The 18778-nt window shown below is 43.2% G+C and overlaps 1 protein-coding gene across 7 annotated transcripts in view; it reads right to left on the bottom strand.

The window, feature by feature from the left end:
• Positions 1-18778, bottom strand: part of CTBP1 (C-terminal binding protein 1) — a 1555004-nt gene that overhangs the window by 92297 nt on the left and 1443929 nt on the right. For all 7 annotated transcript variants that reach the window (XM_078678645.1, XM_078678646.1, XM_078678643.1 and 4 more), the window contains one exon: positions 2183-2397. In XM_078678645.1, coding sequence (XP_078534771.1) covers positions 2183-2397 — 215 coding nt within the window. The remainder of the gene's footprint in view (positions 1-2182; positions 2398-18778) is intronic.

The raw sequence follows: 18778 nt of genomic DNA, 5'->3' as shown, positions 1-18778 counted from the left end.
CTGCACAAGACTGGTGAGAGATCCTCCAGAACAATTGCTTAAGGTAAATGTAAATGTGTCCCTGTCAGAGGCAACAAAATGACTAAAAGGGGAACTGTTGGTTTCTAAGCACTAGAAAGAGACTAATCTTTAAAAATTCATATCTCTGGTTCCCTACAGTGGATTTATTTCGTTTTGGTGTTGTTTAAAAGATAAAAATATTTCCTATTTTTATAAATTGGTGTTGAGTTCTAGTTTGTGTTGTGTCTTGATTATTTACAGAATTTGTGTTTTTAAATGATTTACATGCCTGTCTTTGAAGTTAAGCCTGCCTGCTCGCAGCCATGTTACCAAAGGTTGAGCATGGGAATAATTTTCCAAGACCTATTCTGTGCCTTACACTGTGTTAGTGGAGTTAGTGCCAGTGGCAGACCTACATTTGCCCCTACCAATGATCCACTTTCCAACAATAGCCTACTGCAAGCTCAAGTCATTTATGAAGGCAGGCAAATCATTACTCCTCTCAGTCTTGTGTCTTCTTTTGCAGGATGAAATACGATTCCCCACAGCCTCCTATTTAGTTTTTCACATCTGCTACTCGCAGTCATAAGATTCCATAGCTATACCTTGCGAAGATTACATAAAAAACAATGCCTCCCAGGTTGAATCGCAGAATGCACATCATCAACAACTCATTGATGCAGGTCACATTAAACTCAAGGAAAACAACAGTGAGGATAGTTACACCAAATAACTCCACACCAAGTTACTTTGGGTGGAATACAATGGACCTTGTTTTATCCTTTTCGCTCGCACTGTATCCTTATAGCTTGCTTCCAAATTCTAAACCTCTTGTTTGACATATCAGTACCAATTCCTCCACTGAGTAAATTTGTACAAAACAAATTGAAAACCGGGGGTGGAAAACATCCAATAACTTAAACTGTGTTTCCTACTATGTTTAACAATTTGCTACATCCAAGCAGACTAAAAACTAAATTGACAACAACATCCAATGCAATTTAGAACTCAATGTGAGTTTCTGTCCTGCTGAAAGCTGAAAAGGTGAAAACCTTTGTTTGCCTGAAACGTTGTCTAAGTTGGTTAGACATAGGTTGGAGGCTACAGCGTCATCATGAGCAAATATATTTAAATCACGCTTTATGGCTCAGTGCACATTACATACCTTATCATTAGACTACAAGAAATGGCCCGTTCTTTATATATTCTCTTTCTACTGTATTTAAAATGTACAGAATTGTTTCTGAAGTCAAAGATAACCCCTTCATGTGGTCTAATCAACAGGTTTTTGATCTCAATCCTTGGGGGGGGAAAAGACACTTCTTTTACTGTCATTCCTCAAAGCTCTGGAACGAGTGCCCTCTTAATGTAAGATCTGGAATCAATTACCTGCTTAACCAATTACCTGCTTTTTAGGAAAAAGCATTGTAGTTGCTCTGCTGTCATCTATCCCCTCTCTTTAAGCGCCAAAACGCCCCGTTAGGGTCTTGGTTGCACTGTATAAATATATCATTAATTCATGCATGAACGTACTTGCTCGGATTAATCTATCATCACTCTAAGAAATCCACATTAAAAAATGGATTGCTTGGTATTTGTCTCCTCATTAAACCAGTGTAGTCCACCAAGCAGAAAATGTAGTCTTATCGAGCAAAACACGCGATTGAGCAAATTTTCCAGGAAATAATGAGAAGGCAACTGAAAATAAGATAGCTAATGCAACATTAAACAAATTAACAAAACAGAACTGCACTCACTATACTATGATTTGATAGATTTTCATTTTTTCCTTTTATAATTCTAGTTTACATATACTATCACATCGCAAACACCATCTAATTAGCTATTCAACCCATTTTCTAAAGCTGCATATATCCGGTTTCATTTTAGTTCGCAGCTGTAAGATACAGTACTTTACATATGATAAACCTTTGTTTGCCAGCTTCGAAATTGTGAAAAAATAATTTTGCGCAAAAATTCAAAGAATATTGTAATACACATATGAAAAAAATGAGAGAGCCATAAGAACGCTTCCTAGTATCTAATTTGCATGACCTCACCAAAGAGGTCTTTAATTTGCCTGTAAACATCTTGCTCTCACATAATTTTCAACCTTACTAAAAACAAAAAAGGATATATATTACTTATTAGGGACTGTATCATATGATGCACATGTGCCTACCTGTTTAATAGTAAAATCATTAATAAGATGATGGTTGTGTTCGTTCAAACTGCAGTGCAGGGTGACACAGTCACTATGGAATAGGAGGTCCTGCAAAGTGTTGACCCGCTGAAGCCCCAGGGCTCGTTCGACGCCATCTGACAGGTATGGGTCGTAGAATATTACACTAAAACCAAAGGCCTTTGCTCGCAATGCCACTGCTTGTCCAACTCGTCCTGTGAAACACAAACGGAGAAGAAGTAAACAATGTACCAGCCACACTAACAACCACTTTCATTTAATCTTTATAATTGCGGACACCACTTTCAGCAAGCTGGTTTACCACACTTTGATCTAAAGAGCCATCGATTAAAATACTTCAATTCCTCTTTAGATTGCATATACCCAAAACATTGACATTGCTTGGGTGTCAAAAGGACTTCTGCAGCTGTAACAGCTGTGCTGTGGCTGCCGTGGAGTTAACACGTGTTTTGGATGCTATCCATGTCATGCAAGTTCTTAAAACACACAAGGGAATGTTTAGCGAAACGTTCACATTGTACATACTAATGCCTGCCATTTTCATTCCACTTAAAACGAGACCGATTGCAGTGACCTGAATAGGACAGGAAGATGGCAGGGTGTTTTCAATTTGCAATAGAGCACTGAACATACTTTTTGAGGTCAAATACCAAAGATGGAAAGCAAACGTACCAAAAACAGGGATTACAAGACAGGACACTCACAGGAAGGGTGATAAAGAGTTCTGAGAATGTAGAGGGTGCAGAGCTAGTCAGGTGTCCACGTCTGGGGCCACTTTATAGCCATTAGCCAGTAGGACCTATGGAGACATCACTAAAAGGGAAATACGTGAACTAACTGAAGGCGCATCCTAATATCAATCATGCTAAGCAAAAGGCAGATTGAAACGATGTGGACTCACAATGGCCTAGCAGCGTTGCCATGAGCCCTAATGAAGGCAAGAACAATGGTTCCCGTGCAGCATTATAATTGCAAGAGGTCTGCAGTCTTGAAGAGATGGATGGGGCATAAACAGAGGCAGGGGTGGGTGAAAGGCAGTGACCACAGTTCTTAAGCAGAGCATGCCCTTCCCTCGCTAGTGAGCCCTACTTAACATCTAAACCCTGGTTCCACAACAATGGTGCCTAGGTCCTGCACGGACAAAGTAGAGGCGTGAAATGAGACACGAGTTCTGCTGATAATTTGGAGCCTGCCTTGGAGAAATTGAGTTATCTCTGCAGAGGAGTAGCCTAAGAAGATTAGGAGAGAGCCGTAATGAGAAAAGGTGCATGTTGGGACTCAGCTGAAGATGCAGCCAATAGGGAATCAATCACCGTCAGTATTCTAGTGATAGCAGGGACTACTCAAACTAAAGGCTTTAGCCCATTGCTGTAAAAAGATCTGAACAAGCCAACTGCAATCCTCCGGTGGGCATTAACTCCAGATAAGTAATGGTCTTTGTTGTGCAGGTAATAACAATCTCGCAGTGGGACACAATGACACTAGGGGGTGGCTACCACTTACCAGTTATGTAGTCACATGCAGATGTGCACAACCTGCTAACATTGGTTAAAGGCCACCACTGTCATCATCTTGGTAAATAACCAAGGGTTCAAGTTCAAGTAGGAGCAACTTTGAATGTGCGAATATTCGGACTGTGGGCCTCTCTGCTAGGTAAAAGAAAACATCCATTTGGTTGTACAGAGACCAATACCCATCTGGATTGCAGATAGAACCCAAATGATTGCCTAGGAAAGAAAAATATGGAAAATGTAGAGCTCTAGCAAAATTTAGATCGCAAAAATCGGTTGATTCAAGATTTGCTAAGAAACTGGAGTAAATGTTGAAATTATGCTTCCTGTGACCAGTGGAGCAAACATTTCCACCAGGAAATCTTGTGAGGCTGGTTGGAGATAGAAAAGGGAGGAAAATGAGGAGGTGGCACTACGAGCCACAACCTATGACACCAACAAAAGGGTCTCATGGTAATGAAAAACTGAATCCTAGGCATGGTGATCCAGATAAACCCTTCTCCTGAAAAGGGCAGATTACTTGATGGTCTCCAGGAGAGAGTTAGATATGATTATTTTGCTTGGTAGAGGAGAAGGTGTAGTTCATTGACAACTGCTTCTTTTCTCTCTAATACGCCTGCCTTAAAACTCTTAGATAGAAAAACTGTCTTTAAAAGAAGAAGTCATGCAAGAGGACTTCACTTCCAATCACCCATGAGCACAGGACATGACATCACTGGATCTCCCATCATCCACCTACACAGGAAGTGACATCACTGACTTCCCATCATTCATCTGGCCAGGAAGTGACATTACTGGTTTTCCTGCCAAAACCGTCTTTCAAAGAAGCCAAGCAAGAGGACTTCATTTCCTATCACCCATCAGCACAGGAAATGGCATTGCAGCACCCTGCACTCCTCCCCTCTCCCAGCACCTACTTAATATCAGCTGCAACACGGGTGTAAAGCAGCTGTGTCAAAGGCTTACTAGAAGCAAGCCCATCTGTGTCTGTCCATACCTGGACAGCTCCCAGCCCTAGGAACCCGGGTCCTTTCAATGCCCAGCGATACTCCGCAACACTCCTTAGGTCACTAAACCACGGATGCCCCCCTCCCCCTCCCCCCCAACTGCTACTGTCCAGAGCCTAACGCCACAGTAAAGGCTTTCACCTGCAACCACTGCCAGTTCTCTAGCAGCCACACACTCACACCCCCCACGCAAATACTAACAACACCCTCACCACCCCCTCCCAACACACACGCCACACAACCACCAACAAAACAAACCTGCCCGTCAACACCCACTTGCATAAATGCTCCTCAACACACGGTTAATCAGCAAACACACAACGAAATATGTGACCTGCCGAGTGGCGATGCGCCAGACATTCTCATTATCCCAGAGACCTGGCTCAAACCCTCATCGGCTCCAGACATCGCCATGGCAATCCCAGCGGGCAACAAGATCACTTGACAGGAATGCCTTCTCAAATCAAGAGGACGACTTGCTATCATCTACAAGGAATCCATTAAATAAACAACATCCACAGAGAATACTACCCCATTTATTGAAAAGTTGCACTTTAAGCTGCAAATCTCAGAAAACTTCACTCTAAAATGAATCCTCGCCTACCGACCACATGGACCGGGTCTGGTGGCTCAATTGACTAATGCATCCATTGCAGGGGCCTGTGTTCGACCTCATGGTCACAGGTTCAAATCCCGGCGGGTCCACTCAGCCTTTCATCCATCTCGATAAAATGAGTACCATTGGGTTGGGTAACAATGAACATCTGTTATTCAGGGCCAAGAGACCTCTGGGTGAACGTGCGCTTTACAAATACACATGTTATGTTATGGACCACAAGCCACCTTTAACAACCTTATCATTAACTCCGCTCTCCATTGGGTCTGCAGTCTACTTTCTCCTCAGTCACCTCAACTTTCACCTGCAACAATGAAACAGCCCCGCTCTACATCACTCTTCGAAAGCTTGAGCAACATCAGACTCACCCAGCTCATCCAAGAATCAACACACACCGCAGGACACACACTCACACTGGACCCCATCTTCACCTCAAGTGACAGCATCAAATACAACTCCACCACACTGCTCATATGGACTGGCCATTCCATCATCCACTGAATGGAACATTGGAGAAGTTAACGCCCTCCTCAAAAAACCCACTGGGGACCTGAATCAACTGAGCAACTTCTGACCAATATCCCTACTTCCATATGCAGCCAAAGTGATTGAGACGGCCATCAACAAGCAACTCACAACCCACCTCGAACTTCACCATCTTCTACTCCGAAAGAACCACAGCACCTACGCAGCACTTAATACAGCCACTGATGACATTCCAATTATCCTGGACCGAGAAGAAACAGTGGCCCTCATCTTGCTCGACCTCTCTGTGGCCTTCGACACTGTCTCCCATAACACCCTCATCAGAAGACTCCACGAGATTAGCATGCAAGGATCCGCTTTCAAATGGATCTGTTCCTTCCTCATGAGAAGCACCCAAAAGGTCAGGCTGACACTCTTCACATCAGAGACCAAGAAACTAATATGCGGAGTCCACAAGGATTGTTCCTTATTCAGCCACACCCTTATCAACGTATACATGACACTGCTTGCCAACATCATCCGATCACAAGACATCACTGTCATCTCAAACGCCGATGACACCAACATATTCTCTCTCCCACGGACAAAATAACCACCGCCGGAACCAACTTCACGACCATGGTAGCAGACTGGATGCAAACCAACTGCCTGATGTTCAACTCCGACAAGATGGAAGTACAGGTCTTTGGCAACAAGATCTCCCCATGGGAATCCACCTGGAGGCAGTCAGAGTTAGGACCAACACCCACACCCACCGACCACGCAAGAAATCAAGGGATCATCCTAGACGACAAGCTCAACATGACAGCTCAAGTCAATGTAGTGTGCACACCATACGCACGTTGCGAGAAATCATCATATGGTTGCATTTGAACACCAGACAGACTGTCAGGCAGGCACTTATCACCAGCAGGCTGGACTATGGCAAAACACTCTCTACGCCGGAATCGCCAAACAACTCCTACACAGGCTCCAGACCATTTAGAACCCTGCTGCAAGACTCATACTCAACCTGCCACTCCACACCCACATCAAACCACACATCCGGAAGCTTCACTGGCTCCCCATTCACAAGCACAGGCAAATAAAACTTCTCATGCACAGATAGAAGGCACTACATAACATGGCCAGATACCTGAACAGCAGCTCACATTTTTACCAAACCCATCAGACACCTACTTTCTGCCTCACACTCTCATTCACGTATCCACAAAAGCAAATCTGGAGGTTGCTCATTCTTCTAACATCGTACCCAAGACATGGAACAACCTCAGTCAACACATCAGAGCCTCCTCCTCACTTTTTTTTGTCCTCATCTAACCAAGTAAGCGTCTGCAATTCTTGGATAGCCACCCTACCAGCCTGTGCGCCCATCGACTACTGCATTCGCTTTGGTCTAGTGTCCAGAACCAGACCTGCCACTTTGTTGGTGGCTTGGTGTAATCATAGGACCAGGAGGTATTGCACAAAGCCCAGGCCTCTGCCCCATACTATAAAGGCCTGCCAGATATTCAGACAGTTATCATTATCACTTCCCTGGTCCAATCTAACCATTATAGAGGCAGCTTTAACCCAATCCTGGGGCTTGGGGGGCAAAGGGTCTCTCCACTTCAAGCATATTTCCCTTCGAGCTATTAAAACTAGGTACAACAATAAGCCTCTATGTGTATGTCTGAACTTCTTGCTCAGCGTGCCATTATCTCCAAATAGTACTATAGTCACATTTAAGATGACGCTCTCTCTGAAAATACCACATAAGGCTTCCTCAACTCCACTCCAGAAGGCGAAGAGTCTGGGACACTAATAACAGATGTGCAGATCGTTAGCATGGATAAGGACACATCTTGGGCATTTGGGGTTTGAGAGAGAAGCAAACTTTGCTATCTTGGCAGAGGTGGAATATAATCGATTAACAGCAAAGAAGTGGTTCTTCTTAAGATTTGTTGGCTTAACATACTTGTACAGCAGCTTCAGTGAGGGTTCATAAAGATCTTCAATGCCACATCCCAAGGGGATTTGATTCCATATAAGATGCGGTGAGCGGAGATCCTGGTCCTCTGCCTCTACAAACATCTTGTACCATTTTGAGATTTCTTTACGTTTAGGATTTACATCTTTAAAGGAATGTTCAACCTCCCATATCCCTTGAATTTCCCTCTTCTCCACAGCAAACCAAGAGACTAATTGCATATATTTAAATCTGGAGAGGCCCCCTCCAATCCTAGCTCTTAGAGCAACATATGGATACCAAATCTGACCAGATGGGGATACCTGCTATTTTGATTGATATTGCCAGGCTATCCTTAAGACAATCCGGTGTCCCAGGAGAGTCCCAGATTGGGGCATACTCGGGGTTATACCCTATCCCCCATCTGGTTCTGACCTTATGCCACAGACTAAGGGCATCCTTTAGAACTTTGAAACACACTTTTTTGAAATACCTAGGTGCTCCGAATTTATATAGGATTCGGACCTCCTCACTTCTTGAGTTTCGCAAGGAGCTGAATTCCTGGCTCTTCGTATAAGCACCTTGGGGGCCACAAATCGACACACCTGACCAAGTGCCTGGATCTCCTCTCATGTGATTAGTGTGCTATACAAATCAATATAACATAACATTAGAGACAATGTGGTGATCGATATGACCAGTTAAACCCTAAGGCATACTTAGAGAAAGAAGGGTCTGGGTCACATAAGGGTTTAAAGGCTAGCATGGGGAGAGCATCTACTATCGCACGCGCCACTCCGCCTACCATATGAGGTTGACAGACACCTTCACTAAGCTAGTGACGTACTGGTACTACACACCTGAAAGGTTACATGAGATGGATCACACAAGGGAAACATCTTGTTGGCGGGGATGTGGCGAGAGGGGTACGTTGGTCCATCTACTGTGGGATTGCGACCGGATTCAGTGGTACTGGAAGATGGTGCTTGATGAGATAGACGCACACTTTGAGACGGAAATTCCAAGACTCCCCGCTTATGTCCTGCTAGGTTTACCCAATGCTATCACCTACCCGTTGAGATCACGTAGGGGCAGATTAATTGCTAAAGCGCTAGGCTCCGCCACTCAGAATGTGTTGGCTTTTTGGCGCACACTGCATGTTCCCACATTCCAAGGATGGTTACATCGCCTGTGGTCAGTTCTGGGTATGGAAAAGTTGTCATTAATTAAGGCGGGGGAAGGTGCCAAGTATGCGGAACTGTGGCAGCCATTCTTGTCTTTGCTGGCTACAGAATTCAGGGAGGTGTTGTGCCCCCGGTATTTCCGTTTGTTACGCCTGTCAAAGATCGACTCTTGAGACACTCTGGAATGGATGATTGCGTTAAAATAGAAGGGTACTGGACCTGGACCGTGGGTGATGGGGGGATGGTGGGGGAGTGGTGGGGGGAAGGTGGGGGAGTGGTGGGGGAGGGATGGGGAGGTGGGGGTTGGGGGCGCTGGTTCCTGTTCTTGCTTTTTCTTTTGAATGCTGGCCTGCAGATTGGTCAGGTGGTTAGAGAGCCTTGTGTCTCATCTAGGCTCAACATATGCTCTTGTCAATGTTTTCCCATGCCATTTTCTTCTGCATTGACTGTCTTTCGATTTATGGGAAGTTCTACTGTCTATGCACGAGCTGATTTTTCAATAAAAAGATTTAATACTAAAGGCTACCATGAAAACGATGACTGCAATACACTTACTGATGATACCATTTATGAATTTTGTAAACCGCTTCTCGGTTGACTCAACAAACATCTCTTTCCTTTGAAATGCAAGATCCAGCTTACTGGTTCAACAGGGCCCACGCACGTCTCCATTATAAACTGCATGTTTAAACTTGACATCATTTCTAATGATTACTTTTTACATGCCTTGCACTTACATGATAATATACTTAAAAATCATTCTGCATGCAGCACATTTCTTAGTAAGCATTTTATCATCTCACCAGTACACTCTGTACAAGGCTAACGAACATTGAATGAGAAGCCATTGCATTTGGTTGTCCGCTTGGCGACCACTCTGAGTCTGAAGACAAATAATCACATCAGCGCTGCACTTTGACACAGTGCAATTGGAAAGGTGCCTTTATTATATAATTCACCTCTGAGCCAAATTCTGCAGAGGAGCGCATTGGCTGGGATTATTGCTATGCACTGTGACTGAGCTGCAGCTCTACTGACTCTAACCTTCATCCTGAAAAGGACAAAAGCCGTCTCTAACCCAGATCAACTTCCAGATATATCATACTCATGTATGGGGTTGTGGAGGGTTGGGTAGTCCCAAGAGATCTGGCAGAGGTACTCACACTATGCTTTCGCTAATGTAGGTAGTATTAGATAGAAGTATAAATATAATTATATAATCACGCAACAATGTTATAATGGTTGAACTGTTTATCTTTTTCACCATTCTTGTAATGCTGTTTACAGGGCTTTGGTTCATACTACTAATAAATGCAGCTCAAGCTTTTTACACAAGAATACCGTTGTTTCATCAGATGTTTGTAAAGCTAGTTTGTATATTTTTTGTGTTTCAATTAGGCATGCCTGAGTAACAACGAAAGTGTAGATCTGTTTCCACTAATTCCTTAGTGAATTAGTGAGGTCATGTTCTGAGGTTGCAGATACCACATGATCCCCTGGTAAGATTAGGGGTTCAGATGGGGCACTGTGAGCTTGCTAGGAACCTTGGTCAACATACTCTGATGATATGTGCAGACCCAGTCCCCATATTCTGACAGTTATGTTGTTCGGATAAACAGCCCTAGTTAATTTGTAGGACCACATGACGCTATCTCGACTCTTTGTAGAGCCAGGATAACTTCAATCAAGCTTTTCTGCTTCACATTTACTCCAGGTGTTCCAGCCCAAGCAGCAGCATCAACATGCCTCAGAGCAGAAGTATGTTCATTTGTTTTGTTTTTTGTTCAGGGCCACTTATTTATCTCTGATTATGCCCCATTGGAATGGCTGAGAGAAATTTATGAAGGGCTCTTTACACCTAATTCTTACATGCTGCTTATACAGTGCATATAGGTTAGCCCAGCAAAGATCCAGAGATGATGTTACCTGCGGTGCTCATGGTATCATCCGGTCCAACTTGGGCTAGGTGTCAATCTTTCTGTTTTAGCCAAACCAATTATCAAAAGAGTCAAGCTCCAGATCCAGTTGGAAGTATCAATCATTAAATCAAAGCCTTGAAATGATCCCTCATATCAAATGTCATTACTGACGACCCAGACCATCATCTGAGCCTCTGTAAAGGCCCACCTCTTCTGAGGGTGAACCATAACACATGGACCAATAGATAAACAAGAGGATTAACTGCAGTGCCTATGCACCAGTTGACAATATCAAATGCCGATGTGGGTCCACAGCCAACTGATGAGCAAAGTCAAGAGAAGGGTAAACACAAATAAGATAATTTGTCTATACCCTGTAAGGGGCTCACCATTTCTCTCCTGGGGAGATCCTTATTCAGAATTCTCATACATAAATCCATTCTGAGCCCCAGGGAGCCCAAAGAAGTCTAATTTTCTCTATGGACCCCTCCTTATTCACTACTGGATCCCAGGGTCACATTTCGAGAGAAGGCTGCTCCGACTTATCAATGGTAAGTACCACTGAGACCTGTGGGAATGGGCTTGCTTTTGCATGAGTGGCTACTGGTCCTCGGCAGGAGCGGAGGGAGATGGTACGTACGGAGTTTTAGAAAAAGAAACATCAAGTTGGCATAGCTTCTACAGCAAACGAACAGCTACATTCAAAAGCAAAATGGAATTAAAGAATGTCAGACTAAGAGAGAAAAAAAAGGATACTTGAAACTTTAAAAGCAAAATGTTGCTTCTTAACTCACCAGTTTGCAACTCCAGAAGATATCATTAAACAGCCTCGTAAAAATGAATCTATGAAATAGTATTACTAGAAACTACCCTGAGGGATTTCTTTTTTCATTAGGTGCATAATAGAGGTACTCTTTAGTTTTTATTGATAGATAAGTGGCAGTAATTTCAACAGAATACAGTTGTTTTCTTACCAACATCCAAAGTGAAAGGTCTAGTAGAACTGATATATGGCCTGGGAAGTACAAATACAAATATACATAAAAATAATTGTTAATTTAGATCCTTGTCACAAACTCAAAATTTGCTCAAGGATTCTGCTTTAGTTTTATCACAAAGCAAAGTTTGAAGAACTTTGTACAACTGCTTTGAGCACGGGAATCACATTCTAGTTAAAGCAGCTAACAGACAACAGATTTACCTAGGTGTCAGACAATTGACTACATTAATAATTCACATTGAATAGTGGAAGGGTTCTGCTTCCCCGACCATGAGCCCCTTTCAAATATAGCTACAATAATCCAGCTTCGGGTGTTCCTCTAAATAACTATTCTTTGAACAGAAAGAATAAATTGAAACAGTGGTTGATAGTGCGGCCCACCAGCACCAATTTCTGGTGACCGGCACTTATTTTTTCATCATAAGGCATTGAAGCGAGCAGGAGAGAGAAAACACACAATGGGGAAAGAAGTAAGGAAAAAAAAACTAGGAAGAGAATGACGGGAAAACTGTTGCAAAGGGAACAAGCATTTGCAATGCAATAGGTCTCGCATTAGGAAAGTTTGAACTATTGCTATTGTAAATGACAAAATTTTGTATTTATGTGTTGGTTATGAAAATAGCTAAATTAATAGCTTTGTCATTTACAATGCCAATAGTCTTAACTTTCGCAAATATGACACCTATAGGATTTGTAATGCAATATGTGTTGTATTTACGTGACTTAGATGTATTGATATTACAAATAACAATGGCTTTTTTTAAAAATAATTATTACTTAAATAAAAGTTATTTTAATTTTAATGGCAATAGCTTAAACTTTTGTAAATCACTTTTGTGAAGATTATGTTCAGTGTATTTTATTGTGATGAAAATCCAAGAACAGAAGTGAAATATTAACATCTTTTTGTGACATTTGCAATAAAGCTTTAAACATTGAAAGAACATATTTGAACCAGTTGTTGTTGAACGGTTGCACAGATTGATGCTGTGGTGGCGCTGAGTGATGTTGTGGTGCCCCTGAGTGATGCTGTGGTGCCCCTGAGTGATGCTGTGGTGGTGCTGAGCAATGCTGTGGTGATGCGATAGATAGCTAGAGTGAGTGTGATAGATAGCTAGAGTGAGGGCAATAGATAGAGTGAGGGCGATAGAGTGAGGGCGATAGATAAATAGAGTGAGGGCAATAGAAAGATAGATAGATAGATAGATAGATAGTGAGGACGATAGATAGCTAGAGTGAGGGCGATAGATAGCTAGAGTGAGAGCGATAGATAGCTAGAGTGAGGGCGATAGATAGAGTGAGGGCGATAGATAGATAGAGTGAGGGAGATAGGGAGATAGATAGATAGGAGTGCGGGCGATAGAGTGAGGGTGATAGAGTGAGGGCGATAGATAGAGTGAGGGCGATAGACAGATAGATAGAGTGAGGGCGATGGAGTGAGGGCGACAGATAGATAGAGGGGGATAGATAGATAGAGTGAGGGCGATAGATAGATAGATAGATAGGAGTGAGGGCGTTAGATAGGTAGATAGTGAGGGCGATAGATAGTGAGGGCAATAGATAGAGTGAGGATGATAGATAGATAGAATGAGGGCGATAGATAGATAGAATGAAGGCGGTAGATGGATAGAATGAGGGCGGTAGATAGATAGAATGAAGGCGGTAGATAGATAGAATGAGGGCGGTAGATAGATAGAATGAGGGCGGTAGATAGATAGAATGAGGGCGATAGATAGAGTGAGGGTGATAGATAGAGTGAGGGCGATAGATAGAGTGAGGGCGATAGATCAAGTGAGGGAGATGGATAGTGTGAGGGAGATGGATAGAGTGAGGGAGATGGATAGAGTGAGGGAGATGGATAGAGTGAGGGAGATGGATAGAGTGAGGGAGATGGATAGAGTGAGGGAGATGGATAGAGTGAAGTAGATGGATAGAGTGAGGGAGATGGATAGAGTGAAGTAGATGGATAGAGTGAAGTAGATAGATAGATGAGGGTGATAGATAAAGCGAGTGCGATAGATAGATAGAGTGAGGGCAATAGATAGATAGATAGATAGATAGATAGACCGATCGACAGAGTGAGGGCGATAGACAAAGAGATAGGGGTGTAGAGAGACGGGGGTGTAGAGAGACGGGGGTGTAGAGAGACGGGGGTGTAGAGAGAGGGGTGTAGAGAGAGAGGAGATATTGTGTATTTGGCCAAATTGTGTGAACTTGGGAAAACACTTTTTGAAATTATTCCTTTGCTCCCTTTTCGGCAAGATTGGAAGTATTTAGAATTAATGTAAAAGGTGCGAGCAAGAGCATAGATAAAAAATGGACTGAATAGTACCTGGGGTAGGGAGGGAGTGCCCAGTCTGATATAGTCACCAAAATGCAATAGGACGGTAAATGTGAAGTCCCGGGAACAAGTAGGAGTTAGATCCTAGGCACATCAGACTCTCGTGATACCTCTGTCCACTGATTTAAAAATACTTGAGCACTCAGAAACGGTTTAATGGAGCAAAGAACCACCAAGGTGATACTCCCGGGATTGGTCCCTAGAATTGTTTTCGTTCATGTATCTGGAGCAGTGGCTGTATTTGAGTCTCTGTAGCTGAATAGGGGTACTGCAGCTGATGTGCAGGGCCCCTTTGTGCGGAAGCTCCTCCCTACCTAATTGACAGCTCTTACACATAACATTAGGGGGTAAAGGAATGAGAGTGAAAGGGTTAAAAGTGGCTGGGAACCAAAATGACGGCGTAATGGCCAGAGCTGCCAACTTTGGGAAACCAGGCTCGAGCATCGGCGTTGGATCAATATAGTGTGATGCGGGGCAATTCACTTAATCTTCCCGTGCTGCCTACCAAAAATGAATCTGTCCTTGTGCAACGTAACGGGTGCTCATGTAAAGCGCTATAATTCGTGCTATATAAAACTGCAAAAAATAAAAATAAAAAAGTCGCAGGGAAAGACAATCAATGATTAAAAACATGGGAATAACAGGGAGAGGAAGAGATCGACATGGGGGAAGAAGGGGATATGAAGAAAGAGAGCGCTGTGCTAAATCATGTGGTGCAGCACCCGGGCATAACCTGCAGCAGCAGGTGTAGTGAGAATTCAAGGACTTTGGAGGCTGCAGCAAGGGAAAGGCAATGGAGCCCATAAACATGAAACAGTGTGCCGTGGTAGGAGCTGTTGTGGATGGCATGAATACAAATGGAACATGCTCTTGGCATTGCGTGGCGGAGGGGGGAAGGAGTGGGGTAGCGGCTTCATTAGAAGTCTGATGGGGGGGAGAGGGCGGGGGAGCGGATTCCTTTGAAGTCTGATGTCCAGGCTCAGACAAATGGTGTGCAATGCGCACGCGCCTGGCTCACATGAACTCTACCTAATCCTCAGTTTGGGTAGACTTTTGAAAGCCTTACTATAACCGGGCTGTAAATGCACTGCTTGAGTCCTTTAAAAAAAAAAGTCTCAGGGGAGAAATTGTTGACCACCCTGCTACCCACCCACCTGAACACCCGTAGAGGTAGGCGTCCTCATTAGCTTCACCCGCTCCCGGGTTTGGGTATCGTTCTTGCGGGAGCAGGTGTGGACATTGGTTAAAGTGAGTAGCGAACTCCTACAATATTTTGTCCACCAGCAACTACTTTTAGTTATCTCTTTATTTATTTTTATAAAGTACGCTTTGGTGACAAGTACTGAACGCAACAAGTTTGCATACAGGGAGGATGGATGGCATGGGGAATCTGCGGGTAGATTGTGCATCCACTGGAAATATAGTGACCAAAGGAAATTAACTTTTCCTTCTGAGAGATGCATCTTCCCACAGTTTTCTGATGTTGTGAATTAGAACCAATGCAGTACTCCTCGGGAAATGAGACCAACTGGTGCTGGTTAACCAAGGAGATCATGAGGCGCTGTCCTGGTAAAGTACTAGTGACTGCATGCTAGGGCAGTGATGCAGAAATGTATCAAAAGTATGGAAGCATAACCACGTGGTAGCCTGGAAGATGTCAAATACCAGAAAGTTTCTAGTGGGAGCCATAGAAGTGGCCATGGCCATAGTGTAGCGGGCACAATCACTCTCTTCACCAAGGCATAACAGAAGATAATCTAGCACAAAATGGCAGATCATCAACTCTGTCTTTCCTAGTGCAGTCAATGTAATACAATCTATGGGACAATTCTAAACAAAGAGGCTGAGGCAATACACTATCGTACCTAGCACCCTCGTGGGGTAGATTCACAATAGCTTGAAGTGGTGCACGGAACCGAAAGATCAGCCTTCTTCAACTTCCGTTCAGAAAAACCTTAAAACATTGACAAATTCAGATGGCCCATCACCACAATTCTGTCAGTGTATGGCAGACTTAGTTAATGAAATTTCAATATAAATCTTATATAGAGTCAACAGACTCAGTCAAGTTAGTTTCGAAGAGACTTCTTTATTCACATTCTTGTTCTCTTATTTTTTTTGAGTTGAGATTTTCTATCCGCAGATGAGAAGTTAGTCCTGCGGCGTGTCCCCAGCACCTACCTGTGCTGAGAACAGGCTGCAGGACTAGCTTCTTATTTGCGAATTTACCGACAAAAGAGATTCAAGGACTTTCAATCTTTACGAATAGAAAATCTCGACTCAGAGTTGTTACTACGACTATTTTAACCGCTAAATTACGCTGGATTTGTTACACGGAGTGGCACGTCCACATTTAATTCCAAAAGATTATGTGGAAAACTAACTCTGAGAAAATCTGTGTACAATCAATTTCATGATATATTTATAAAGTCTTACTGAGAATGATCCACATATCATGCCCAGAAGAACTCTGTAGTGACGAAACACGTTGGTTACATTTGAAATAAAGAAAATAATGTTTTAAAAAATAAGAGAAGAAGAATGTGAATAAAGAAGTCTCTTCTAAACTAACGTGACGGAGTGTGAGGCCTATACAACATTTATATGAAATGTCATGAATTAAGTCTGCCATACACTGGCAGAATTGTGGTGGTGGGCCATCTGAATTTGTAATGTAATCTATGCCTGGGGTCCAGTCTGTGCTGCTATTCCTCTTCCTTGATGGCAGGAGAAAGAAAGAAAATAGATGGAAGAGTGATGGACTGGCCTATATAAAAAGCTTATAGTACTTTAAGTAGAAAAGATGGACAAGTAAGAATATCCAACTTGTCCAGGTAAAATACAGTGAATGGTGAAAGAAGTGAGAGGACCTGAAGTTATCTTACACTAAGACTGACGTCACTGTCATCAAGAAAACAGTCTTCTGAATGAGAAGTAAAACTAGGCATTGGCTTGAATGGACCTGCCAAGTGTAAAGTCAACATAAGTGAATGGGAGTAAATAATTCAAATACATCTTTTAGAAAATGTGCACTAGTGGTGACTTAAACAGTGAATGCCGGTCAGGCTGACATACAAGGGTGATAGGGTAGCCATGTAACCTATAACAGAGGCCACTGCTGCGAAATTTCCCGGCAAGAGAGAACAAAATGCAGAACATTAGAAAGGTATGATTGAAATGGGGCAGAACTTCCGATTTGCACTATTGGACAAAATTGTTCCATTGACCCACATAAACTAGGTTTTGGGGAAGATTTCCTGGTAGCCAAGCTGACACCACAACTTCAGAAGGAAAGTAAAAACACCACTGTGGTGTGCACTGCTCAGTTTCCACGTGTACAGCTGCATTGTCGGGACTGGGGTGGAGGACCTGACCGTGCTGCAGGAGCAGGTGCACCCTGAGCGGGACGAATATGGAGTGACAACAGATTGATGCACAACATCCTCATTGTCCAGTCTGGGGAGATCAGAATAGCAGAATCACAGAAAAAGCGCAAAGCAGATGCAGTGATCAAATTAACCTGAATGCATCCCCCAAGAAATCATTCAGAGGAGAGTGTATGGCATAAAACTAAGAACACTTCCTGTTCTATGCTGTAGAGACGAAAGCCATGCATAGACTCTCCAATTTGGGCAAGAATATGAAATGTCGGTCTCTTCAAGATGAAGCTGTCATGCGTGGTCATCTAAGAAGAAGTGACTCAAAGCATCTACTTAAACTCAGAGAGACAGCAAAAGGAGCCATCATTGAGAAAATCGTTACTAAACCCACAGCCACGGTGGAAAGGATGACCCACCAACAGGTTGAACAACACATCTACCAGTCCTGATCTGGATGGACTAAGATGAAGATCTTGACGGACTAAGATGAAGATCTGGACGCAATCAGAGAGGCTAGCGTAGTCTTGGAGCTCATGCTTTCTCTTAGTCCAGTGAAGGAGATTTATCTGCCATGTGGCTATGCCACCAACACGATGTGCTGCGATATCAGGCCCAGCAGACATAGAAATTCCAAAACCTGGGATCGCTGCCTGAGTCATAAACATAACCCAAATATTCACAATCCTCTGATGGAGAGGAAAAGCCTTGGAATGACTCGTATCTACTGCCGCTCCTATGAAACTCAGCCTCTGTGTGGGTATGAGAGAAGACTTCTAGGAAATTATAGTATGCTCCTAGCTGTGGAGAAGTGAGCTGAAGATGTTCCTTGACAAGCCGTTTTAATATCTTGTTTTATGAAAGGCTGATCTTGCGTCATGTATCTTTATGTTACAGACCCCTGAGGAAGGGTCTCCTTCTAGACCCGACATGCATTGGGTTACATGAAATTGTTGGATTACATACCGTGTTTTGAAATTTCACCATGAAGTAATGGATGATGGAATAAATGAACGTATTGATTGAACACAGAGAAATGGAGTAAAGTGTTTGTTTAACAAAGAGAAAAACGTACAGAAAGAAATTGTTTCAATAAAAAAATCGCGCTCATCCTCGGGTTCGTTGTACCGGACCCACACCGTTGAGCAATGTCTAATGCTCCCAGAATGCTCTATGATTAGAAGCA

The sequence above is a fragment of the Lissotriton helveticus genome, chromosome 2_2 (assembly GCF_964261635.1).
Source record: "Lissotriton helveticus chromosome 2_2, aLisHel1.1, whole genome shotgun sequence".
Classification (NCBI taxonomy): Eukaryota; Metazoa; Chordata; class Amphibia; order Caudata; family Salamandridae; genus Lissotriton; species Lissotriton helveticus.
Note: the sequence above shows the minus strand (reverse complement) of the source record. Positions and strands in the feature narration are given on the sequence as shown.